The 26,179-nt window shown below is 46.8% G+C and overlaps 1 protein-coding gene across 1 annotated transcript; it reads right to left on the reverse strand.

Annotated features, from left to right (window-relative positions):
• Window positions 1-566: 566 nt before the first annotated feature.
• ACADVL (acyl-CoA dehydrogenase very long chain) lies at window positions 567-26,179 on the reverse strand. Its single transcript, XM_060684727.2, has 20 exons — window positions 25,952-26,179; window positions 25,770-25,842; window positions 22,213-22,287; window positions 20,211-20,283; window positions 19,041-19,105; window positions 18,788-18,922; window positions 18,469-18,613; window positions 17,545-17,674; window positions 16,154-16,276; window positions 15,555-15,753; window positions 14,871-14,975; window positions 14,037-14,123; window positions 12,401-12,463; window positions 10,653-10,754; window positions 10,356-10,453; window positions 9,042-9,114; window positions 7,070-7,142; window positions 5,240-5,312; window positions 3,872-3,947; window positions 567-1,347 (listed from the first exon to the last, which is right to left on the reverse strand). Exons 1-20 carry the CDS (start codon window positions 26,005-26,007, stop codon window positions 1,210-1,212), a joined length of 1,962 nt encoding a protein of 653 aa, XP_060540710.2. The 5' UTR covers window positions 26,008-26,179; the 3' UTR covers window positions 567-1,209.

A 26,179-nucleotide genomic window follows, 5' to 3' on the forward strand; every position in this document is an offset into this window, starting at 1 on the left:
GTCAATTTTACTTGGAAAGGACATTGATAAAAAAATCACCGTCAATCAATTGCAAATTGTTTTACTTGGAAAAACATTGACAAAAATCCGTCAATTGCGAAAGCCAGTTTGACTTGGAAAGGACGTTGACAAAAATCTGTCAGTCAATTGCAAATTGTTTTCCTTGGAACTGCGTACATCCTGCATACATGATACCTTTACTATCATTAAACGATCCCAGGTCCTTGGAAGGCCTCCCCGGATGGACAAAAATGCAAAATCCAATCTCAGGCAGATTGTGCGACCGACCGACCCAAATTTGTAACTTCGCCGCGACTTTCCAGAGAGTTCCACGTGTTTTTCGCCGCTGTCTACGGGCTGAGAATCCCCTTCTTCTTTCTCCCCCCCACCTTTAAAAATATTTTGCAACTCAAGACAGCTGCCTTCACCAGGTGCAGCTTTTACCTTTCCAATCCGACGGATCATCTGGAAATAATGTGAAAATTCCCGGCGTTACGCGGCATCCATTCCTGGCGCATTCATCCTCCCGCCCACGCCCATCAATAATACTCCGCGTTCTCTCCAGATTATTGGATTAAAAACATTTAATAGCAAATTCCCAGAAGGGAAGGCGCAACTACAGGAACGGGCAAAACGAGGAGGACGGCTGGATTTGCAAGTACAGGCAGTTCTCGACTTACAACCGCTTGTTTAGTGACCGTTCAAAGTTACAACATCACTGGAAAAAAAAATGACTTAAAGCAGCTCTTATACTTATGGCATAAGTCGCCAACGTCCTCAAGTCACGTGATCACAAAATCCGGGCCCTTGGCAACGAGCTCGTATTTACGACGGTCGCAAGGATCCCGGGATCCCCACTGGCGGCCTTCCCAGCCGGATTCCGACAAGCCAATTCCGGTGGGGAAGGTGGATTCGCTTAACGACGGCAGTGGCTCATAACCATGCCCCCCCCCCCAAAAAAGCTTGCAAAATTGGGGGCGACTCAATTAACAACTGCCTTGCTTAGCCATGGAAATTCCGGTTGCAATTGTGGTCGTAAATCGAGGACTACCTGCGGATGTTCGGAGTGCAGTTTCCCCAAAAAAAATGACATCTGGTCTCCCAGTGGGGAGGGGATGTGACTCGAATGCTCCACCCTAAAAAGCTGCAGCACCCCCTGTTGCACCCAGGAAGGAACGAAGCTGAGAGCTGAGGAGGAGGGGGAGGGTCTCAGAAACCCAGGGGGTAAGGAGAGACCACTCCTCCCTTCTCCACCATGGCTTTGGAGATGACCCGAAAATTCTTGAAGATTTGTTGGGTGGTGCTGGACGAAAGAGAGGTCAAGTTCTGAGTGACACGCTTGTAGGCCTGAGGAAAGAGAGAGAGGGAAGATGAGAAGCTGCCCCCCCCTAGTCAAAACACACAAAGACACACAAACACCAAGAACTTTGAGGTTAGGAGAAAAGAGAACGAGAAGAAGAGGGTTCCAAAGTCGTAGAGTTGACAAACACCATGGTCTATGCGCACGCATGTCCAGATCTTAAGACTCGTAGACTTCAAACTCTATGTCTGCTTACTCTCTTTTAATCCCTTCCTTGCGATGTCTCCCTTGGACGACGACTCTGACTCTTCCTCGGAGGCCGGGTCGAGGGAAGGATAAGCTCATTCTTAAGACTTGTGGCCTTCAAACTCCATGTCTGCTTACTCTCTTGTAATCCCTTCCTTGTGATGTCTCCCTCCTCCGATTCTTAGGCCGGCTCGGGGAAGGATGGTGAGCTCATTCCTGGCATATCATGAACTGGCTTAATTAATGACGCTGAACTGCCGGCCGAATGAGATTTATGATGGGGGGGAAGAGGGGACTTTGGTTGGGGACAGTTTGCAGGTCAGTGAAGAGGAGGAACTGCTTTCTGTATTGGATCCGAGAGCACACAGGGCAGAGAAAAGACAAGAGCAAAGGAGATCTGCCAGATTACTTTGGAAAGGGCCTCACCAGTCTTCACGGGTCGCACCGGAAAGCTATTTATCACGGCAGGCAGAGGGAGGCGTTGCCTGCCGTGATACACGGGAAACATGGGAACATGTTCGGTGTACAGTGTTTGGTGTGTGTTTGTTTGTGCTTCCTGCTGGACGTCGTGCCTTGGGAAACTCTGAACTTCTCTTGCCAAGTGAGTTCTCGTGGATATACTTAATAAACTCTCTAAAACACGTGCATGTGTGAGCATATTCCTCTGCAAACTCTCTACTCTAGGGAGGAAGGGAAAAACCCACAGGCATGGGTGAATGGGGTGGGGTGGGGGGAATTCTGGGAGTTGAAGTCCACAAAAAGTTTGCCAACTTAGGAGAGCCCTGCGGCGTGGGAAACTTGCACAACTTCCGCGGGCACCGCTGCTAGCCTTCCGCTCGTAAATCAGAGGTGGGATTCAGCCCACCTTCGGGGCAAACCGGTAGTAGCGGCCTTCGGGTGGCCGCCCACCTGCCCCTAAAGGCTGTCCTATTTAGCTACGTTTTCTAATTACGTGAAGTTCCCCCTCCGCTCGTAATTTATCGGTCTTGCAAAGGACTGATAAATTATTTCGTGCCAATTATTTATCTATTATCTTGCTTTTCCATTCGCTAAATTGAGAACTGGATGAGAAAGCCCCCCCCCCCAAATCCTCTCTGGGGGCGGGGCTAACCCGATTACCTGGGCTGCCTCCGCGGACGCCGTCGGAATTGAACTCTGGGTAATAAAGAGGATTTTAACAGCGCCCGGGAGAACTGGGACCCCCTCCTCCCTGGAGGACGTCCCTTTCAGGTAAGCGACACAAGGGGGGTTCTCACCGTTTCTTTTGGGGGGTGGGGGTGAGTTCCACTGGAAACCATCCCTGCTTTTCTTAATAATTTAAAAAAAAAACCCTGCCAAACCCTGTTCCTTTCTTTCTTTCTTTCTTTCCTCCCTCTCCTCTCCTTTTTTTTCTCTTTCCGTCCTCTTTTTTCTTCTTTCTTTAGCTATCTGTCTCTTTATCGACACCTCCATCTTTATTTCTCCTTCCTTCCCTTCTCTCTTGCCTTTCCTCCTTTTTCTGGCTTTCTCCCATCCTTAATTTTTTTTTCTTCCTTCCTTCCTTTTCCTCCCTCTCCTTCCTCTTTCCCTCCCTTCATTACTTTTCTTCCCTTCCTTCCCTTCTTTCTTCTCCTCCCTTTTTTCTTTCACTTTTTCTTACTCCCTTCTTCCTTTCGTTTCTTTCTTTTTCTTTCTCCTCCCTCCATTACTTTCCTTTCCTTCTTTCTTTCCCTCCCTTTTTTTCTTTACTTCCTCCCTTTGTTCTTTTTCTTTTCTCTTTCCTTCCGTCTTTCTTTTTCTTTCTCTCTCTCTCCCCCTTTCTATCTCTCCCTTCCTTCCTTTCTTTTTTCTTTTTCTCTGCCTCTCCCTTCCTTTCTCTCTCTCTCCCTTTCTTTCTACCTATCTCTCCCTTCCTTTCTTTTTTCTTTTCTTTTTCTGTCTCTCCCTTCCTTTCTTTCTCTCTCTCCCTTTCTTTCTTTCTATCTATCTATCTCTCCCTTCCTTTTTTCTTTTTTTCTTTTTCTCTGCCTCTCCCTTCCTTCCTTCCTCTTTGTTTCTTTATTTTTTCTTCCTCTCTCTCTCTCTCTCTCTCTCTCTCCTTTTTCCCATCTTCCCTCCCTTTTCGATCTCTCTCTCTTTCTCTCCTTCCTGCCTCCCTCCTTTATCTTGAGACTGCTGGACACTTGGGGTGAATCTGTGACTCACGTACCTTCCTGCCCACCTCCACATCTCTCCCTCCCTCCTTCCCTCCACCCCCATCAGGCTAAGTCCTGGCCAGGGGCAGCCCTCCACAGATACTGACCCCCCCCCTCCCCATCCACCCCCACCCACCCAAAGAAGGCCTACCTCCATGCACCAGGTCTCGCAGAGCATCTTCTCGTGCTGGGCCGTGGCCTGTCCTTGCTCCAGCGCCCGCGATGCTCTTTCGACGTAAACCGAAGAGGAGAGTAAAATCAAAGAGAAGGTAAGACTCGCACCTGAATTACTAGGTGGGACGTTCGGCAGGGCGCAACTTAATCGGTGCTGTTTTAAGTGGACTAGAAATCTCCTTTGTTTGCTCAGAATTTCTTAAAACCACCCACTGGGTCCTCAAGGCAGATCCTGGATCCCCGATCGATCCTTTCCTGCCTAAATTTTTTAGAATAACAGAATGACGAAGTTGGAAGGGACCTCGGAGGTCTTCTAGTCCAACCCCCTGCTCAAGCATTCCAGACAAATGGCTGCCCAATTTCTTCTTAAAAAACCTTCCAGTGATGGAGCAACCCACCACTTCTAGTGGCAAGTTGTTCCACTGATTAATTGTCCACACTGTCAGGAAGTTTCTCCTTAATTCCAGATTGCTTCTCCTCTTGTTTAGTTTCCATCCGTTGCTTCTTGTCCTACCCTCAGGTGCTTTGGAGAATAGCTTGGCTCCCTCTCTTCTTTGGGGCAGCCCCTCAAATATGGGAAGATGCTATCATGCCACCCCTCGTTTAATGTCCTTCTTGTCATTAAACGAGACCGACCCAATTCCCGCAACCATTCATCGTACGTTTTAGCCTCCAGTCCCCTCATCCTCTTTGTTGCTCTTCTCTGCCCTCTTTCTTAAGAGTCTCCACATAATTTTTACATCTCGGCGACCAAAACTGGACGCAGGATTCCAAGAGTGGCCTTACCAAGGCCTTATAAAGTGGTATTAACACTTCACATGGTAAGTATCCCCATTGTGGTTTGCTTATTCTCTTCTAATCCCTTCCTCTGCGATCTCTCTACTTTAGGGGGTAGGAGGAAAAAAAACCCAGGCATGGCTGGCTGGGAAATGCTGGGGTCTTGCCAAGGCCTTATAAAGTGGTATTAACACTTCACATGGTAAGTATCCCCATTGTGGTTTGCTTATTCTCTTCTAATCCCTTCCTCTGCGATCTCTCTACTTTAGGGGGTAGGAGGAAAAAAAACCCAGGCATGGCTGGCTGGGAAATGCTGGGGTCTTGCCAAGGCCTTATAAAGTGGTATTAACACTTCACATGGTAAGTATCCCCATTGTGGTTTGCTTATTCTCTTCTAATCCCTTCCTCTGCGATCTCTCCACTCTGGGAGGTAGGAGAAAAAAAGGAACAGGCGTGGGAGATTTTAAATTTATAAAGCGGTGCTAATACTTGATTCTACCCCTCTGTTAATGCAGCCTAGATCTGAGGGGGAGGGGGGGAGGGCTCTTGGGGGGCAGCGAAGGCTCACCTGGACAGAACGACCACCATGGCATAGATATCAATTGCGCTATCTGCGATCTGTTTCAGCATAAACTGCTCCTCTGGAATTTTGGAGAGAAAGGGAGAAAAGAAGAGTCACAGTAGCCGAGGCTGAAATCTCGCAAACGGCAGAGAGAAGACGGATCAATACAAGCAGTCCTCGACTTATAACCGCAAACGGCAATCAAACTGCCCGTTGCTAAGCCAGGCAGTTGCGGACTGACGCCCAATTTTTAACTTTTTTTTTTTTTTGTCACAGCTGTGAAACCTTTTTTGTCACAGCTGCAGTCGTTAAGCGAGTTGGGCGGTCATTAAGCAAGTCTGGCTTCCCCCGTTTTTTTGCTTGTCGGAAGCCGGCTGGGAAGGTCGCCAAAGGGCATCACGTGACCCTGCCGCCGTCATAAATACGAGTCAGCTGCCGGAGCGTTTGAATTTTGATCCCATGACCATGTGACAGTTGTTAACTGCGAGGACTGGTTCTAATTCCCTTTTTTTCAGTGCCGTTGCCACTTCTAACAGTCACTAAGCGAATGGTCATAAGTCGAGGACCACCTGGGCTTTTACGGCAGCTTCTAACTCTGGTCTCCGGGATCCCTTTCGCAACATTTTGGGCTGCAAACGAAGGAGGCGGCTCGCGAATTGTTCACAACACCAGCTGCCTTTCTACATACAGTCCTCAAGTTACAACATTTCATTTAGTGACCGCTCCAATTTAAAAAAAAATGAAAAAAAAACCAACTTAGGACCATGTTTCACACTTACGACCATTTCGGGATCTCCTGTTGTCACATAACCAAAATCCAGGCATGTGTTTTATGACGGTCGCGTGATCCCCTTCTGACGAGCAAAGTCCACGGGGGAGAGCCAGGTTCACTTAACAACCAGGAGATTAACTTACTTACTTACTTACATTTTATTTTATTTTATTTTATTTTATTATTTTATTTTATTTTATTTTATTATTTTATTATTTTATTATTTTATTTTATTTTATTTTATTTATTTTATTTTATTTATTTTATTTTATTATTTTATTTTATTTTATTTTATTTTATTTTATTTTATTATTTTATTTTATTATTTTATTCATTTTATTTTATTATTTTATTTTATTTATTTTATTCATTTTATTTTATTTTTTTTATTATTTTATTTTATTTTATTTATTTTATTCATTTTATTTTATTTTATTTTTAATTTAATTTAATTTAATTTAATAATTTAATTTAATTTAATTTAATTTAATTTAATTTAATTTAATTATTATTTTATTATTATTTTATTATTATTTTATTTTATTTTATATTATTTTATTATTTTATTTTATTTTATTTTATTTTATTTTATTTTATTTTATTTTATTTTATTTTATTTTATTTTATTTTATTATTTTATTTTATTTTATTTTATTTTATTTTATTTTATTTGTATACCGCCCTTCTCCGGCAGGACTCAGGGTGGCGAACAGCCAAGGTAAAACATAGCATACAAAAATTCAAAACAATTTAAAAAGATATTAAACAATTTCGGCCCACAATTTAAAAACACCCCAATAAAATAAAAATCAATTACACATTTAACAACCGCAGTGACTCGCTTAACGACGGTGGCAAGAAAGGTCGTAAAATGAGGCAAAACTCACTGTAACCAATGTTTTGTTTAGCAACAGAAATGTTGGGGGACTCCATTGCGGTTGTTAACTCGAGGACTACCTGTATTTGGGGGGGAAGCAGAGGTTTGTCCCTCCAGCCAGGCCCTCCTGGTAAGCAATCCATGGGGGTCCCCCCTCCCCACCTCAGCCCCCCCCCCCCAAACTCACCGACAACTTTCTTTCCATGTTTGAGAAGCTGGTTCTCGATCACGCCCGCAAAGAGGTCAATGGCTTCGACGGCCTGGAAAAGGGGGAGAGAGGAGGGGTGGGGGGGGGTGATCCAAAATGCGCAAGGGGGGCAGGGGAAGGCAAGACCCCCAAGCTCCCCCCCCCAGGGGTGTAACAATCCTGCCCTCTGGGGGATGAAGCTGCCCTGAGCCCAGCTTTTCTGCACCTCCAGCCTTCGAGATGGGAGAACTACAATTCCCATGGTGGGAATTAAGCAGCCTGGGGCTTGTAGTCGAACCCGTCTGAAGCCCACCTGGCATGGGAGGGGGGGGGAAAGCTCCCCGAGACCCCAATTCCATCCCCAACTGACAGTTTCTTAAAAACAGCCCACGTGACGACCCTAAATAATACGATATATTTGTTTCTTTTTTTTATAGCCTGCTTTTATTGTTATTTTTATAAATAATTCAAGACACAACTTTTCCTCTCTTTATTTTCTCCACAACAACCCTGTGAGGTGGGCTGGGTTGAGAGGGAGGGACTGGATCAAAGTCACTCAGCCGGCTTCCATGCCTAAGGCGGGACTAGAACTCACCGTCTCCTGGTGATTGGCCCAAAGTCACCCAACTGGCTTTCATGTCCAAGGCGGGACTAGAACTCACTGTCTCCTGGTGATTGGCCCAAAGTCACCCAGTCAGCATTCATGTCCAAGGCGGGACTAGAACTCACTGTCTCCTGGTGATTGGACCAAAGTCACCCAGCTTTCTTTCATGCCTAAGGTGGGACTAGAACTCACTGTCACCTGGTGATTGGCCCAAAGTCACCCAGTTGGCTTCCATGCCTAAGGCGGGACTAGAACTCAGAGCCGTCTGGTGATTGGACTAAAGTCACCCAGTTGGCTTTCATGCCTAAGGCGGGACTAGAACTCACCGTCTCCTGGTGATTGGCCCAAAGTCACCCAGTCGGCATTCATGTCCAAGGCGGGACTAGAACTCACTGTCTCCTGGTGATTGGACCAAAGTCACCCAGCTTTCTTTCATGCCTAAGGTGGGACTAGAACTCACTGTCACCTGGTCATTGTCCGAAAGACACCCAGCTGGTTTTCATGGCTAAAACAGGTTCAAGTCTTATATACAAGTAGTCCTCGACTTACAACAGTTCCTTTAGTGACCGCTCAAAGTTACAACAACACTGAAAAAAATGACTTATGACCATTTTTCACACATTTTTCACACGCAGCAACCTCATTGGCCACGTGGTCAAAATTCAAACGTTTGGCAACTAACTCATATTTATGACATCCCGGGGTCGTGTCATCCCCTCTTGCAAGCCAAATCAATGGCGGAGCTGGATTCACTTAACAACTGCGATGATTCACTTCACAACTACGGCACCAAAAGTGGCAAAACGGGTGCAGATCTCACCCTAACGACTGTCTTGCTTTGCAGCAGCCATTTGAGGTTTCACCTGCGATTCCCTTAACCCCCTTGGCAAGGAAGGTCATAAAACGGGGCAAAACTCACTTAACGACTGTCTCGCTTCGCAGTGGCCATTTGAGGGTTCAGCTGCGATTCCCTTAACCTCCTTGGCATGGAAGGTCATAACACGGGGCAAAACTCACTTAATGACTGCCTCGCTTCGCAGCAGTCATTTGAGGCTGCGATTCCCTTAACCCCCTCGGCATGGAAGGTCGTAAAACGGGGCAAAACTCACTTAATGACTGTCTCACTTTGTAGCGGTCATTTGACGGTTCAGCTGCGATTCCCTTTACCCCCTCGGCATGGAAGGTCGTAAAACGGGGCAAAACTCACTTAACGACTGCCTCGCTTAGTATCGGAAATTTTGGGCTCTGTTGTGCGGTTGAGGACTAAGTGTGTGCGTTAAGTGCCACAGCTGTCTGTCTGGCTGTCGGAGGATAATCGTATCCCGGAGCCGTTGGGTACAAACACACAAAAACACACAAAAGACTTACCTGCTCACTGCTGGATTCCAAACTTGGATGTATCACACCTTTTAAGGTGATTCCTGTCCCCAAGCCTGCCCTCCTGGAGAGATTGGGGGGGGGTTGGGAGAGATAAAGGGGGTGAGAAGCAGCTTCACAACTCTTTCCAAACCCCCCCCTCCTTTCCACCAAGCCCACCCTAAAAACACAGAGCAGCCACAAAATGGTCACAAAGCGAGATTTAAAATGTGCAGAGCCACAGGGAGCAGGAGATGGACTCATTCACACAACCCTTCGGTCATAAAACGAAGCGGAAACGATGGCTTTGTGTTTTGCTTTTGAAGTCGATGGGAGCTCAGGGTTCGATGGGAAAAATGACGGACGGATGGAGAACCAAAAAAAAAAAAAACCCCCACCAAAACTCAAAAAGATTTTGACGGGCAACGTAGAAATAATAAAGAGAGAAACTCACTGCCGCAAAATGGAAACTGATCTTCTCGGTAGCTTTAAAAATAATAATAATAATAATAAAAAAAAAAGGAGACAGACTCGCTGGAAAAAGGCTGAGTTTGTTAGCCACAAATTACAGGTAGTCCTCACTTAACAACCGTTTAATGGCCCTTCGGAGAGGGGCGGCATATAAATTGAATAAATAAATAAAATAAATAATGACCGTTCAAAGTTCCAATGGCACTGGGAAAAGTGACTTAAGGCCGTTTCTCACACTTATGACCGTTGGGTCACGTGACTGAATTTCGATCAGACGCTTGGCAATTGACTCGTACTTACGACCCAGATCCACTTTTGCAACCTTCTGATGAGGAAAAGTTCAATGGGGGAGAGCCAGGTTCGCTTAACAGCCGTGTGACCCACTTAACGACGGCAGGGATTCCCTTAACAAGCGTGGCAAGGAAACTCAAAATTCACTTAACCTATGTCTCGCTTAGCAACATAAATTCGGGGCTCAATCGTGGTCGTTAAGACGAGGACAAACCCATAGATAGAGAGCCTCCAATGGCAGGAGCAGTTCACCTCTGAGAACGGAGGCATTTGCTACCTCTGGGACGTTAAGAGAGAAATTTCTGGAGAATAAAAGTTTGTCTAATATAGTGAGAGGCCAGATTCGCTGACAGCCCCACATCCTGTGATCTTTTTAGAGCGATAGGGAAGCCATGTTGGCTTGTTGAACATCCTGGCTTAGTTGTAACCACGAATCACCGTCTTCCGGTGACGCCACGGCCGGCAGGATTCCTCCCACGTCCTCTCGTCTCTCCTCCCACCGTATTTTCCCGGCTTTGGGAAGCGGAATCCGCCCACACCTGATCGGGGAGGAAAGAGGCGTACCTGCGGACTCGTTTCCCCGCCTCGCTGACCAACAACCCAGCATTGCCAAAGGGGTTCTTGATGGCTTGTTGCAAACCACGAAGCTGGTTCCCGGCATTCTGGACCAGAAGGAAAATTGGACAGACAGCGGAGAAGATCAAAGCTGGATTTCCTTACGTCGTACCTCTCTGGATCCGCTGCCCCGCTGCTCCACTGGCTAACGGGTCAGGACTACCCGTCCCCATTTGTGTCCCCCGTCCCCCCCCCGCAGCTTAGTGCGGGTCCCCCAAATCTCGCCCGTCGCTAAAAGTCACGCACCTGGAACCCGTAGAGGGCAATGAAAAGCCGCAAGATATCGTTGGTGCCTTCGAAGATCCGGAAGATGCGCAGATCCCGCATCACTTGTTCCACGCCGCTTTCCTGCAGCCGGGGAGATCAGATGGCAGGAAGAGGAAGAGGAGAAAGAGAAGAAGGAAGAGAAAAGAGAAAAGAGAAAGGAGAAAGAGGAAGGAGGAGAAAGAGAAAGAAAAAGAAAAAGAAAAGGAGAAAAGGAGAAAAGGAGAAAGAGAAAGGGAAAGGGAAAGGGAAGGAGAGGGAGAGGGAGAGGGAGAGGCAGAAACAGAAAGAGAAAGGAAGAGGAGAAACAGAAAGGAGGAGAAAGAAAAAGAAAAAGAGAAAAGAGAAAAAAGAAAGGAGAAAGGGAAGGAGAGGGAGAAAGAGGAAGGAGGAGAAAGAGAAACAGAAAGGAGGAGAAAGAGAAAGAAAAAGAGAAGGAGAAAAGAAGGAGAAAGGGAAAGGGAAGGAGAGGGAGAGGCAGAAACAGAAAGAGAAAGGAGGAGGAGAAACAGAAAGGAGGAGAAAGAGATAGAAAAAGAGAAGGAGAAAAGAAGGAGAAAGAGAAGGAGAAAGGGAAAGGGAAGGAGAGGGAGAGGCAGAAAGAGAAAGGAGGAGGAGAAAGAGAAAGGAGGAGAAAGAAAAAGAGGAGAAAAGAAAAGGAGAAAGGAGAAACAGAAAGTGAAAGAAAAAGAGGAGAAAGGGAAGGAGAAAGGGAAAGAGAAGGAGAAAGAAAAAGAAAAGGAGAAAGGGAAAGAAAAAGTGGAGGAAAAGAAAAAAAGAAGAGAAAGAGGAGATGAAGAAGGAGAAGGACAAAGAGGAGGAGAAAAAGGAGGAGGAGAAAGAGAAACAGAAAGAGGAGAAAAAGAGAAAGGAGAAAGGGAAAGAGGGAGAAAGGAGGAGAAACAGAAAGGAGGAGAAAGAGAAAGAAAAAGAGAAGGAGAAAAGTGAAGGAGAAAGAGGAGAAAGAGAAGGAGAAAGAAAGACGGAGAAACAAAGAGAAAGGAAAAGAAGAAGAGAAAGAGGAGATGAAGTAGGACAAAGAGGATGAGAAAAAGGAGAGAGAGAGAGAAATGAAACTGATTGAGGCCAAATGGTTTGATGACATTAATGGTGCTCATTGCTCAGATCTATGCTTGAGCCGAGACCGGTGCGTGGATTAAACCATCATTGAACATTGGCACGTAAACCGTACAAGCTAAGGCAATCTTTGGTTCTCCGATAAAGCCGATAAAAGCTTCAGGAAACCAGATAGGGGTTCCCAACTTTAAACTGGGGGGACTTCAGTTCCCAGAATTCCCTAGCCTAGCACGAATGCATTCCTTTTGAGGCGTACTCTCTTAGAATCCCTTCCTCTGCAATCTCTCCGTTCGAAGAGGCAGGAGAATTAAAAAACAGGCCTGGCTGGCTGGGGAATTCTGGGAGTTGGAAGTCCGCCCAGCTTAAAGCCACCAAGGTTGAGAAGCGCCGACGGAAACAGACATTGACAAATGATAATTTCCTCGTTATCAGCGAAGAGACCAGCCTCCTCACCGGTTCCGCGGGAAACCATTTTGAAAGAAATAAAAAAAAACCAGGAGATTGAATAGGTTCCAAAGGGCCCGTAAAAAAAAAAAAAAGCTTCTTGGGAGATGCTTGTTAAGCTCCCATTTTCCAGAGTCGCCTAAATAAACGAAGCTAACTTGAACCCTGGATATTAGCCCCCCCCATCTCCCCCCCCCAAATAAACTGACCTTCATGAAGCCCATGCCCCCCATGGTCTGGATGCATTCGTCTGACACGCTCCAGGCAGCTTCCTGCAGGTGGCGGAAAAAAAGACAGATCAAAGCAACACGGAAGGAAGGATCCTGTCTGGATATGACAGGCACGGCTCCTTCCTTCCTTCCTTCCCTCTTTCATTTTTTTTCTCTTTCATTTTCCTTCCTTCCTTCCCCATTTCTGCCCTTTCATTTTCCTTCCTTCTTTTTCTCCCTCCTTCCCTCCCTCCCTCCTTCATTCCTTCCTTCATTTCTTTCATTTTCCTTCCTTCCACAATTTTTCTCTTTCATTTTCCTTCCCTTTTTTCTCTTTCATTTTCCTTTTTTTCTCCTCCTTCCTTCCTTTTTTTTGTTCCCTTTTCTTTTCTTCTTTCTCTCCTTCCTTCCTTCCTTTTTCTTTCATTTTCCTTCCTACTTTTTCTCTCTCCTATTTTCCTTTCTCATTTTTCTCTTTATTTTCCTTCTTTTTCTCTCTCCTACCTTCCTTTCTCATTTTTCTTTCATTTTCCTTTCTTCTCTTTCTTTCTTCCATTTTCTTTTCTTTCTCTCTCCTACCTTCTTTTCTCATTTTTCTCTTACATTTTCCTTTCTTCTTTCTTTCTTTCTCTCCTTCCTTCCTCTTTCATTTTCCTTCCTTCCCTTTTTCCATCCATTTTCTTTTCTTCTCTCTCCTTCTTTCCTTTTTTCTTTCATTTTCCTTCCTTCTTTTTCTCTCTACCTTCCTTTCTCATTTTTTCTCTTTATCTTCCTTCTTTTTCTCTCTACCTTCCTTTCTCATTTTTCTCTTTCATTTTCCTTTCTTCTTTTTCTTTCTCTCCTTCCTTCCTTCCTTTTATTTTCCTTCCCTTCTTTCTTCCATTTTCTTTTCTTTCTCTCCTTCCTTCCTTTTCTTTCCTTTTCTTACCTTCTTTTTCTCTCCTCCCTCTCCCTTCCCCATTTTTCTTTATCTTCCTTCTTTTTCTCTCTACCTTCCTTTCTCATTTTTCTCTTTCATTTTCCTTTCTTCTTTTTCTTTCTCTCCTTCCTTCCTTTCTCTTTTATTTTCCTTCCTTCCCTTTTTTCTTCCATTTTCTTTTCTTTCTCTCCTTCCTTCCTTTTCTTTCCTTTTCTTACCTTCTTTTTCTCTCTCCTCCCTCTCCCTTCCCCATTTTTTCTTTCATCTTCCTTCCTTTTTCTCTCTACCTTCCTTTCTCATTTTTCTTTCATTTTCCTTCCTTCCTTCTCTCCCCTCTCCCCCATTTTTTCTTTCATTTTCCTTCCTTCCTTCTCTCTCCATTTTCTTTCGTTTTCCTTCCTTCCTTTTCTCTCTCCTTCCTTCCTTTCTCATTTTTTCTCTTTCCTTTTCCTTCCTTCCCTCTTTTCTTTCAACTTCCTTCCTTCCTTCCCTTTCTTTCCCTCTATCCCTTCCACCACCCACAACTGATGAGAGGAGAACATTCGTGATTGATGCAAACTGCATCCTGTGGATCAGCCCCGGGGTGACATCGTCCCACTTCCTGGCCTGCAGAGACCCCCCCCCTCCCCAAGCAGGCCAAAGGGCCACAGGGGCTGTGAGGGGGGGGGGCAGAAACCATAACCAGATTGGCACCCTGGTACCCTCGCCAGCACTCACCGAGCCGAAGACTTTGCTGATGGCCGCCTCGATCTGGAAGTCAGAAGCCCCCCGGTCCATGTTGGTGCTGATCATGTATGCCATTGACTAAAATTTTAAAATATTGTTTAATAACAGTAATTTTTTTTTAGCATTATATTGTAGAGGATCTAGAAAATTGGGTTGAATTTACGTCCGTTTGTAGCATCCTGCGGTCATGTGAGCAGAATTTATGGGGTTTTTAAACTGTGTTTATTTATTCATTTTAATTAAATTTATTGGTTGTCCCTCTTGCCACAGGGGAAATCTGGGTGCCTGGCTGTATTAAAAGGACACAATGATTCGATATTAATTAACATTAATTATATGAATGATTAAATATTAACTATTAATTATTACTGCATTAAAAGCATACAACGCAAAACCTTTGATTGCACACAATCAAATAACATTTAATAAAAATATAAATACTCAAAAAGATTTTGCCACAAATGTGTCTAATTCCCTTTTCTGGCAAAAAAAACCCCCGAAAACCCATTGAGACAATGAATTCACTTAAAGAGGTCATTAAAAATGGATGCCATTCCGTAGTGACCCACTTAACGCCCGGCACGACTTACGACTGGAATTCAGGGCTCAATTCCGGTCGTTATGGTGAGGACGACAAGTCTCACAGAAAGGGTTTTTACGTTATTATACGCTAATTTTTTTTCTTTCAAGGTGTGGTCTCCGGATCGGTGTCAGAGATTTGATTTCGGAAGAACTAAGTTTCTAGTCCTCAAGGTGGCCAAGTTAGCCGGGAACCACACAGACCTGAGAAATGACACTTGGGGCACCCGTTTTGCATGCCCGTACCTCCGTCACGTAGTGGAGCAATGCCATGCGGGCGAGTTTTTCCTGGATGGCTCCGAAAGTGTGGATTTTTTCCCCAAACTGAGTTCGGTTGGCGGCAAAGTCCACCTTTGGGAGAGAAAGGGAAAAAAAGAGAGTAAGGTTTAGAAGGGGAAACAGCTAGTCCTCGACTTACAACCGTTCATTCAGCAACCTTTTAAAGGTACATGGGCACTGAAGTAAGTGACTAAAGACCATTTTTCATACTTACGACCATTGCAGTCACATGATCAAAAACCAGACGCTTGGCAACTGACTCACATTTATGACGTCCCTGGGGGTGTGTCACCTGATCACCTTCCCTCAAGCAAAGTCAATGAGGATGCCGGATTCGTTTAATGACATGGGAGTCACTGAACCACCTTGACAAGCAAGGTCGTAAAACGGGGCAAAACTCACTTGACAAATGTCTCGCTTACCAACAGAAATTATGGGCTCAACTGCGGTCGTAAGTCGAGCATTAGAGTTACCACACAACTGCAGTGATTCGCTTAACAACCTTGGCACGAAAGGTCGTAAAACAGGGCAAAGCTCACTGAACAAATGTCTCGCTCAGCCACAAAAAAATTGGGACTCAATCACGGTCGTAATTTGGATAACTTCAATGGGGGTGCCTGAGAAGAAAGTGGGGGCCCCAAAGTCACTCACCGCCTTGTGAATGAGCGCCCGCATGGTGCCTGCCATGGCGGCTGCCATCCCGAAGCGCCCGTTGTTCAGGATATTCATGGCCACCTTGAACCCGGCGCCTGGCGCGCCTAGAACGTTCTCCACCGGCACTCGGACGTTATCAAAGTGGACTTCAGCCGTGTTGGACGCCTTGATGCCCATCTTCTTCTCGGGGGGGCCGCTGGGGGGGGGCAGGAGGGGAAATTAAGACACCCCAGAACAGGGATCTCCAACCTTGGCAACTTTTAAGACTTGTGGACTTCAACTCCCAGAATTCCCCATTCAATCATGCGGAGGAATTGCAGAGGAAGGGATTACAAAAGAGTAAGCAGGCATAGAGCTGAAGTCTAGTGAAGCTGGTGGAGGAATTCTGGGAGTTGAAGTCCAGAAGTCTTAAAGTTGCCAAGGCTGGAGACCCCTGCCCCAGGAGACCCCGGGGGCGGGGTTCCCCTTCTCTGCCCTGCTCCAAACTTCGCCCCACCGGTTCAAGGGGGGGGGAGAGCCTGTCTCCGTACCCCAAAAGGAACTGAAAATTCCAATGCTTGGATATTGGGGGGGCGGGGTGTCCTTCGATGGCTCACCTGGTGACCCCCGCAAAAGCCCGCTCCACGATGAAGGCCGTGACCTTGTCCTTCATCTTCCCCGTCTCGTCTTGCTGCGGCGTTTTCGCAAAAACGGTGAATATTTCGGCGATGCCGCCATTGCTGGGTGAGAAAAGGCGGTTTTAGGACCCTCATCCTTGTCCCCCCTCCCGTAAAAGACCTCCGCGAATTGAATTCTTGATTATTTATTTCCCTCTTTTGCCTTCTGGTTTGTCTTTTTGCAGAAAATGGCAGACTCGTTTAGCGACCGTTTGAAGTTACCACGGCAAGGAAAAACAAGAGTCTTGGGCTCTGTCCTCGCACTTACGACTGTCGTGGCATTCTCGGTATTGTAAAAATTCAGACTCTTGGTAATCAGCATGTATTTATGACGGTTGTGGTGTCCAGGAGATCACCTGACCGGTCTTTCGGAGGAGCAAAAGTCAACGGGGAAGCCCGATTCGCTTAACAACCACTGGATTCGCTTAATGACCACGATTCGTTTAACGACCGTGGAAAAGAAGGTGAAAAAAAAAATTCTGCTTCCCAGTCTGGTCGTAATACCTGCGTTTTATTCATCATCTGCAATATTGGTATGCAAAAAAATTTAAACTTAAGCCTTGTCTCCAGAACCGGAATCAATCCTGATCAATCAAAATCTGAATTATTATTATTTATTTATTTATTTATTTTTATATGCCGCCCTTCTCTGGAGACTCAGGGCGGCTTACAATGCGTTAAGCAATAGCCTCCATACTTTTGTATATTTTATACAAAGTCAGAATTATTTAATTCTGAATTAATCAATCACATCGGAATTAAATGCAGCATCGGAGCAGCAGGAGCTAATCAGAATCGGGGGGGAAACTGAGGCCCAAAGGAGTCCCTCTCGCATCGAGCAGAAAACCGGGCAGCTTCGCTTTCCAGACCTCTTGGCCTTCTAAATTACAGGTGGTCCTTGACTTACGACGACAAGAGAGCCCATCAAGTTGTTAAGCGAATCCCGGCAGCGCTTGAATGAATCGCATTGTCGTTAAGTGAATCTGGCAACCCGCCTCCCCCAATTGACTCTGCTTGGTAGAAGGTCACAAAATGTGACAACCGCCCCCACCCACCCCCGGACGCTACAACTGTCATAAATACTTGTCCAGAGTCTCAATTTTTGACCACGTGATCATGGGGATGCGGCAACGGTCGTAAGTGCGAAACACGGTCCTAAATCCCTTGTTCCGGTGCCGCTGTTAACTTCGAGCGGTCGCTAAACGAACGGTCGTGAAGGGGAGGACGGCCTGTATTTCAAGGCCGTTTAAAAGTCATTCTCTGGATAATGGGGGGGGGGCACATCACCTGTGTGTCGTCCGTCCGTCCCCCCACCTGGAAGGCCGCCTCACCTGATCCAGAGTTTGCTCCCGTTGAGAGTGTAGTAGGTACCGCAAGGGCTGAGTTCGGCTCTGGACCGGATCGAGGCCGCGTCGGAGCCGCTGGTGTTCTCGGTCAGGCAGAAGGCGGCGATGTGCTCACCTGGGCGGAGGGGGGGGGCGAGGAAGGAGGGAGGGAGAAAGTGACACAAAAGGCATTCCTTTTATATTATTTATTTGATTTTATTTTTATTTTACTTCGAATTTATATACCGCCCTTCTTCCTGGGAACTCAGGGCGGTGTACAGCCAGATAAAAACACATAATATAAACATTAAGAACAGATTAAAAGGAAATACCTCAATTTGGCCAAAAAATTTAAGAAACATACCAATTTAAAAACATTTAAATGGATTTGTTAGGCCAGCCCGGCTTGTTGGAAAAGGAAAGTTTTAAGGGCACGGCCCTTATATAAATGTATAATACAAACATCAATCAATCAATAAATAAATAAGCAAAACACAAAATAAGCAAAACATGAAGTACATAAAATAAACATCATAAACTAAATAAAGCATCAATAAAATAAAACATTAAGCCGCCCCGAGTCCTTCGGGAGAAGGGCGGTATATAAATTTGATTAAATGAATGAATGAATGAATGAATGAATAAATAAAGAAATAAAGAAATAAGAAAGAAAGAAAGAAAGAAAGAAAGAAAGAAAGAAAGAAAGAAAGAAAGAAAGAAAGATTATCATAATAAACCATAAATAAAACAAATAAAAAGAGAAATAAAATCTGGCACCGGATGAACTTCCTTCCATGCAACGCAGCCAGGGACAAAGATTCAATTTGGGGTGGGTGGGATTCCCATCCTGGGTTTGGGGGGGGGGTCCCTTGCCCCACCCTGGCAGTGCCACCCTCTCTCCCTCCCCTCCCCCCCCGTGCCCGGCCTTACCGGTTGCCAGCTTGGGCAGGTACTTCTTCTTCTGCTCCCGGGAGCCGAAGAGCAGGATGCCCTTGAAGCCGATGGACTGATGGGCACCCAGGGCGATGCCCACCCCCAGGTCGTGCATCCCCACGATTTCCACCAGGCGGGCATACTGGGGGGGGGAAGGAGGGGGGGGCAGAGAGGAGAGAGAGAGAGGCTGTGTGCAAAGGACCGGTACCGGACGCTTCAAAGCATGTGCAGAGTTCAGCCGCCGAAGATCTGAGCCCCACCCGCAGGGGAGAAAAGGGGGTGCCCCCTCTCTCGGGGGGGGGGGGGCAGGACTGACCTGGGTGTTGGTGAGCCCCAGACCCCCAAATACGGTGGGGATCTGAAGCCCGAAAGCCCCCAACTCCTTCAGCCCCTGCATCGTCTTCTCCTGGACCTGGGCCAGCTCGTCATTCCGCGACGGATTGTTCACCTCCTGCGGAAACCGGGGGGGGTGGGGGTGGCGGGACACCGACAGAGAGCATTGCTGGAGGGGGGGGGGCACCTCCCACCTGCCCTCAAACCCAACGCCCCCCCAATCTTCACCCCCTCACCTCGAAGAAGCGGCCGACGGGACCCACCAGCTCCTGCAAAGTTTGCGTCTGTTCCTCGTTGAGGACTGGGACAAAATCAGAAGGAGGCATGATTTGGGGCGGGACAGTCCTCGGACTTATGTCCGTTCCTTTAGCCATCAAAAGTGGCTTACTAGTCCTCGACCTACGTCCGTTTGTTTTCCGCAACCGTTCGACGTTACGATGACACTGGAAAAGGTAACTTACATCCAGGCCTCGACTTACGTTCATTCGTTTAGTGACCATTCAAACTTGAAAAAAAAAAGGACTAAGGACCAGTCCTCGACTTATGTTCATTTGTTTAGTGACCGTTCGAACTTAAAAAAGAACTTAGGACCAGTCCTCGACTTACGTCCATTCGTTTAGTGAACATTCCCACTTAAGAAAGGACTTAGGACCAGTCCTCGATTTACGTCCATTCGTTTAGCGACCATGCAAAGCTATAACGGCACTGAAAAATGGGATTCATGACCACTCCTCGACATACGACCGTTGCAGCGTTGCAAAAACCCAAAGACGACGCGACGAGGAACCCGTTTCAAAAATCAAAAATTAAAATACAGGTAGTTCCTGACTGACAACAATTCGCTTAAGGACCATTGAAAGTTACAAGGAACGGAAAAAAGCGACTTGTGCCCAGTCCTCAGAGTTACGACCGTTGCAGCATTTCCCACGGTGAAAATTTGGGCATGTTTTTTATGTTAGTTGCAGTATCTTGGGGGTCAGGGGAATCCCCCTTTGTGACCTTCCCAGCAGTCAATGGGGGATTCACTTAACGGCCACGTGATTCACTTAACAACCTTAGCAATTCAATGAATGACCAGGGGGAAAATAGGTTGTAAAATCGAGCGCGATTCGCTCAAACCTTTGACGGAAATGCTGGTGGCAATTGCGGTCGTAGGTCGAGGACTACTGTTGTGCTAGCACCCTCCTGGGGAAGCCCCCCCTCCCCATCAGGCGTGTGGGGGGGGGCGCCTGTGCCTCTTGGAGCCCCCCAGTCCTCCGCAAACAGGCCTCAGCTGCCAGCCAGCAAACAAAGAAGGGGTCGTTTCAGACATACGTCCACGCGCTGAACCAGCCAATCCCTGCACGCACAAAACCCGCAGACCCACAAACACACCTCCCATCCTGCCCCCCCCCACTCATTTTTACCTGAGGGATAAGGGAAGACTTGCTCCGTGATGATCTGGCCTTTGAAAATCCCCACCGCAAAAGATTTGGTTTCCTGGCGGTGGGAGAGAAAAAAGAAAAGTTGATTAAAGGGTCACTCAGTCACTGCCTGCTCCGGAGTCCTGGGTTCGAGTCCTGTGACATGTCCCTGTTTCCGGGCAGAGAAAAGGCACCATCCCTCGGGAAGGATCCAGAATCGCTATTCCTGAGGTTGTCAAAATCTCAGATTGTGACGCCAGGACAACTCCCCCTTCTGGCAGATGTCCCCTCCCCCTCCCCCCCATCCAATCTCTCTGCAGCCCCCACCCCATTTTGAAAAGTTCCCCTAATCTGCCTTAGTCTCCCCTGCTGTGTTTCTTATCCGGAGAAGACTTTCCTGGAGTATTTTTTATATATATATATATATATATATATATATATATATATATATATATATATATATATATGCACACCCGCGAAAACATAAGAAGCCATATATATATATATAGTCTTCTTATGTTTTCGCGGGTGTGCATATGCAAAAAATTAAAATCTCGGGTGTTTTCCTGCGTCATTATAAATAAGTTGGTTAAAATATTTAAAATATTTTAAAATATTTAAAATCCTGGTTAAAATCCCAGCTTAAAATCTTCTAAAATTCCTTACAGAGTGCTCCTTGCAGAGTGCTCTGTAAGGAATTTTAGAAGATTTTAAGCTGGGATTTTAACCAGGATTTTAAATATTTTAACCAACTTATTTATAATGACGCGGGAAAACACCCGAGATTTTAATTTTTTGCATATATATTTATATATATAAATATAAATATAAATATACACACATATACATAAGGCTAGTCCTCGATTTACAACCACAAGGGAGCCCAACATTTCTGTGGCTAAGTGAGACAGTTAAGTGAGTTTTGACTCATTTTTACGGCCTTTCTACTCACGGTTATTAAGTGAATCCCCCGCAACTGTAAAGCAAGTCACACGGTCGTTAAACGAATCCGGCTTCCCCGTTGACTCGGAAGGTCACTAAAAGGGGATCACGTGACCCCGGGACCTTGCGGCCGTCATAAATACAAGTCAGTGGCCAAGCGTCAAGTCAAGAACTACCTGCGTCTACTTTCTATGGTCTGTCGTTAAGTGTGAAAAACGGTCATGAGTCCCTTTTTCTTTAATGACGTAACTTTGAACGGTCACTAAACGAACTGTTGTTAAGTTGAGGACTACAACAACTTGCCAAGCCAGAAAGGAGTTTCGGGGTGACTATTTCCTTGACCTCAGAAACAGGCGACACCCAAAAGGGAGGAGGTGTAAAATTAATAATAATAAGCTTGAGGGTGGAAGATGGGAGGGCGGGGGCCCATTAAACGGTTGATGGGAGTTGTGGTTTGTCTATTCGAGTCGTTTCACAACTATTACGACTTGTGGACTTCGACTCCCAGAATTCCCAAAGGTTTCCCAGAATTCAGCATGGAGAGAAGAAAAAAAAAATGCAATAATTTTTGGAAAAGTCTATATAAAGTGGCTATAGACTTTTCCAAAAATTATTGCATTTTTTTAAAAAAAAAAAATCGGGTAACTTTCTTCATAGATGGTGGGAATGCAGCAGATGTAATATATCTTGAATTTAGCAAAGTGGGGAAAAAAAATAACACAAATAGGTTAAAAATGAGTTAGAAGGGACGGGAAAGTGACATGCTGGCTAGGGAATTCTGGGAGTTGAAGTCCACCCATCTTCAAGTTGCCAAGGTTGAGAAACATGGGACCTGTAGTCCTTTCCCCCCTCCTCAATTGGCCTCCACAAGCCCTTCTGGGCCTTCTATGACATCACATAGAGGCAGCCAATAAGAAAAGAGCAGCTGAAATAGCTAGAAGGAAATTTACTTCCTTTTTCTCTGCCTTTCCTTACCCCACGTGCTGCATCAAAATTAGTCCCCCAAATATTGCTCCAGAGACCCCCGCCCCCAAAAGGGAGAGGGGGAGAGAAGACCACGTACCGTAGGTAGATGCTTTTTCCCCGATTCTTCTTGGGTCAACGACTCTGCCTTTAATCTCTGCTTTTCCGGGGCGGCCTGCAAAAGAGGGGGACAGACAGCGTGAACTTCGTTGGAATTTATGGGGTGCTACCTTCATCTCAAGGGTTTGGCCGCAACGATGCATAAAAGCGGAAATTGGGCGCAACGTTTAATAAGAGTGGAATTTGGATGCCAAGCTACCGAAAAGAGGAATTTAAATGCAACACTGCAGAAAAATGGGATTTAAACGCAACGTTTAATAAAAGTGGCATTTAAACGCAACATTTAATAAAAGTGGAATTTAAATGCAATGCTGCAGAAAAGTGGAATTTAAATGCAATGCTACAGAAGTGGGATTTAAATGCAACGCTGCAGAAAAGCAGGATTTAAATGCAACGTTTAAAAAAGTGGAATTTAAATGCAACGCTGCAGAAGTGGAATTTAAATGCCACGTTGCATAAAAGTGGAATTCAAATGCAACGTTGCATAAAAGTGGAATTTAAATACGTGGCAGAAAAATGGAATTCAAATGCAACAGGGCATAAAAGTGGAATTTAAATGCAACCCTGCATAAAAGTGGAATTTAAATGCAACCCTGCATAAAAATGGGATTTAAATGCAATGCTGCACAAAAGTGGAATTTAAATGCAACGCTGCATAAAAGTGGAACTTAAGGACAACGTGGCAGAAAAATGGAATTCAAATGCAGCCCTGCAAAAGAAGTGGAATTTAAATGCAACACTCCATAAAAGTGGAATTTAAGTACAACGTGGCAGAAAAACGGAATTCAAATGCAGCACTGCAACAAAAGTGGAATTTAAATGCAACCCTGCATAAAAGTGGAATTTAAATGCAACGCTGCAGGAACGTGGAATTTAGTTTCTTTTTTTCCTTTTAAAGAGCTGGAGAAGGTAGGGATGGAGGGAGGTCACCGCCGGGACAGGGGGTAAAGGCTGGCCGGCTGTAGCATGTGGTGTGTCCTGATCCGCTTTTAATCCCGGTGAAATCCGGTCCAGCCACGCTCAGGTTGACAGATTCCAGGGCCCCATAAATAGGCTGTAAAACCGTCCCCTTATTTCAATTATTTCACCCTCAGAGGCAGTCCTCGACTTGCAGCTGTCAACGGAGGCTGCCCACTGCAGCCGCAGGTCTTCACCGCCATAAAATGTGTAGCTCTTATACGCCCCTTTTTTCTGGTGGTCATTAAACAAACCTTCCGTCGTTAAGCGGATCCTTGGCTGCCTCCTTCTGAAGTCCTACGGGCAACTGGCACGTTTTTACCTCTTGTGGTTCTCGCTGGGCGTTGGGCCAGCCGGTTGTTTGTGAGGTTGCCTTACACTGTTTGTAAACTGCTCAGAGTCCCTTGTGGGAGCAGGGAAGGGCAGGGACACCTCGCCAGGGGGCAAAACAGAACCCAGGATGGCAATCTGCCATCGGTCGGGGTCCTGAGTCTGGGAGGCACCCAGGGCTGGTTGGGGAAGGAAGGAAGGAAGGAAGGAAGGAAGGAAGGAAGGAAGGAAGGAAGGAAGGAAGGAAGGAAGGAAGGGCGATAGGAATAATAAGAGAGGAAGGGAAGGGGAAAGGAAGGGAGGGAAGGGAGAAAGGCAGGGAGGGAGGGAGGGAGGGAGGAAGGGGAACAGGGAAGGAGACGAAGGAAGGAAGAAGGGAGGGAAGGAAGGAAGGAAGGACGATAGGAATAAGAAGAGAGGAAGGGAAGAGGGAAGGGAGAAAGGCAGGGAGGGAGGGGAACAGGGAAGGAGATGAAGGAAGGAAGAAGGGAGGGATGGAAGGAAGGAAGAAGGGAGGGAGGGAAGGAAGGAAGGAAGGACGATAGGAATAAGAAGAGAGGAAGGGAAGAGGGAAGGAAGGGAGAAAGGCAGGGAGGGAGGGAGGGGAACAGGGAAGGAGATGAAGGAAGGAAGAAGGGATGGAAGGAAAGGAAAAAAGGAATGGAAGTGAAGGAAGAGAGAGGAAGCGAAGGAAGGAAGGAAGGACGATAGGAATAAGAAGAGAGGAAGGGAAGGGGGAAGGAAGGGAGAAAGGCAGGGAGGGAGGGAGGGAAGAAGGGGAACAGGGAAGGAGATGAAGGAAGGAAGAAGGGAGGGAGGGAGGGAGGAAGGATAGGGAGACAGGAAGGAAAGGAAGACAGAAGGAAGGAAGGAAAAGAGAGAGAGGGAGGAAAAGAGGGAGAGAGGAAGCGATGGAAGACAGAGGAAGGAAGGAAGGAAGGAAGGAAAAGAGAGGGAAGGAGGAAGGGAAGGAAGGAAAGGAGTTAGGAATAAGAAGAGAGGAAGGGAAGGAGGGAGGGAAGAAAGGAAGGAGGGAAGGAAGGAAAAGAGAGGGAGGGGGAAGAAAAAGAGGGAGAGAAGAAGCGAAGGAAGAGAGAGGCAGGAAGAAAGGAAGGAAGGAAAGGAAGACAGGAAGGAGGGAAAAGAGAGGGAAGAAGGGAAGGAAGGAAGGCAGAAAAAGGCAAGAAGGAAAAAGGAAGAAAGGAGAGAGAGAGAGAGAAGGAAGGAAAGTAGGTAGGAAAAGAGAAAGAGGGAGGAAGGAAGGAAGGAAGATGGGAATAAGAAGAGAGGAAGGGAAGGGGGAAGGAAGGGAGGAGAAGAAAGAAGGGAGGGAGGGAAAGAAGGAAGGAAAAGGAAGGAAGGAGGGAGGGAGGAAAAGAGGGAGAGAGGAAGGGAAGAAAGACAGGGGAAGGAAGGAAAGAAAAGAGAGGTAGGAAAGGAAGGAAGACAGAAAAAAGCAAGAAGGAAAAAGGAAGGAAGGAGAGAGAGAGAGGAAAGGACGGTAGGTAGGAAAAGAGAAGGAGGGAGGAAGGAAAGGAAGGGTGATAGAAATAAGAAGAGAGGAAGGGAAGGGGGAAGGAAGGGAGAAAGGAGGAAGGAGAACAGGAAAGGAGACGAAGGAAGGAAGGAAAAGAGAGAGGAAGAGAAGGAAGACAGAGAAAGGAAAGGAAGACAGGAAGGAGGGAAAAGAGAGGGAGGGAGGAAGGGAAGGAAGACAGAAAAGGCAGGCAGGCAGGAGAGAGAGAGAAAAAGAAGGAAGGAAAATGAGAGAGAGAAAAAGAAGGAAGGAAGATAAAGAGAAAGGAGGGAAGGGAAGGGGAGGGGGGCAGTCCGGGGTCTTTTTCTTCCTTCCTTCCTTCCTCGCCCACCCACCCCGGGACGGGCTCCTCCGGCGGGCCATTGTCATCCCGCTCACCTTTCCCCCAGATCCAGCGCCTAAATATTCCCGGGATGACGCGGCTGCCCTTCCAAGGGCTCCGTCCGGACGCCCATCTGGGTCAACCCGGGTCGGTCGTGGGGATCCAGCCAGATCAACCGTGTCTGTCTGTCTGTGTGTGTGTTGCAAGGAGGACCCCAGACCCAGAATTAAAAGCCCGGGGAGGTAGGGGTGGGGAAAGGGGAAAGGGGTCTTCGGGGGTGCAAGCAAGACATTCCAGGATCTCGAAGGCTCAAGCTTCTAGTCCTCACCGAGGCACCTCTTCCAACCCAGCCGTAGAGCCTAGCAGGAGGAAGCCCCTTCCCCACAATTACCTGGACGGCGGCTTGGGCGGCGTAGAGTCTCCCAGGGCGGCCGGGGGGCGTCACAACCGAGGGGCAGCCGGGCCTGCAAAAGTGGGGAAGGGGTTGCGTTGCAATGAAATGGATGGGAGGGTGGGGGGGTCTCAAGAAAGATCCCCCTCCCCTCCCCAGTCCTCCCCCCAGCCCCTACTCACCCCCGCAGGGCGCCCAGCCCCAGGAAGAGGCGTGGGGAGAGGCGGAGGGCTGCCATGCCTGGGGAGGGGGCTCCAAATGGGGAGGGGGCTCAGAAAATCTGGTCCTAGCTTTTCTTTTTTCGTGCACGGTGGCGCGGCTGCTCTCGCTTCTGCTGCTGCTGCTGCTGCTGGCTGCCTTCGTTCCGCTCTTTGCTCGCTCCGCCCCCTCCCAAGTCAAAGGGGGGGGGA

The sequence above is a fragment of the Pantherophis guttatus genome, chromosome 4, assembly GCF_059756535.1.
Source record: "Pantherophis guttatus breed Tessera chromosome 4, ASM5975653v1, whole genome shotgun sequence".
NCBI lineage: Eukaryota > Metazoa > Chordata > Lepidosauria > Squamata > Colubridae > Pantherophis > Pantherophis guttatus.

What these genes read in the sequence shown, in the direction of transcription:
- ACADVL (XM_060684727.2), bottom strand. Translation starts at nt 26,007, where the DNA reads ATGGCAGCCCTCCGCCTCTCCCCACGCCTCTTCCTGGGGCTGGGCGCC. An exon ending in TTGCCCTCTACGGGTTCCAG is followed by an intron (nt 10,454 to 10,652) that starts GTGCGTGACTTT and finishes CTTCTGGTCCAG; the next exon opens with AATGCCGGGAACCAGCTTCG. An exon ending in GCGAGACCTGGTGCATGGAG is followed by an intron (nt 1,348 to 3,871) that starts GTAGGCCTTCTT and finishes CTCTTTCCTCAG; the next exon opens with GCCTACAAGCGTGTCACTCA.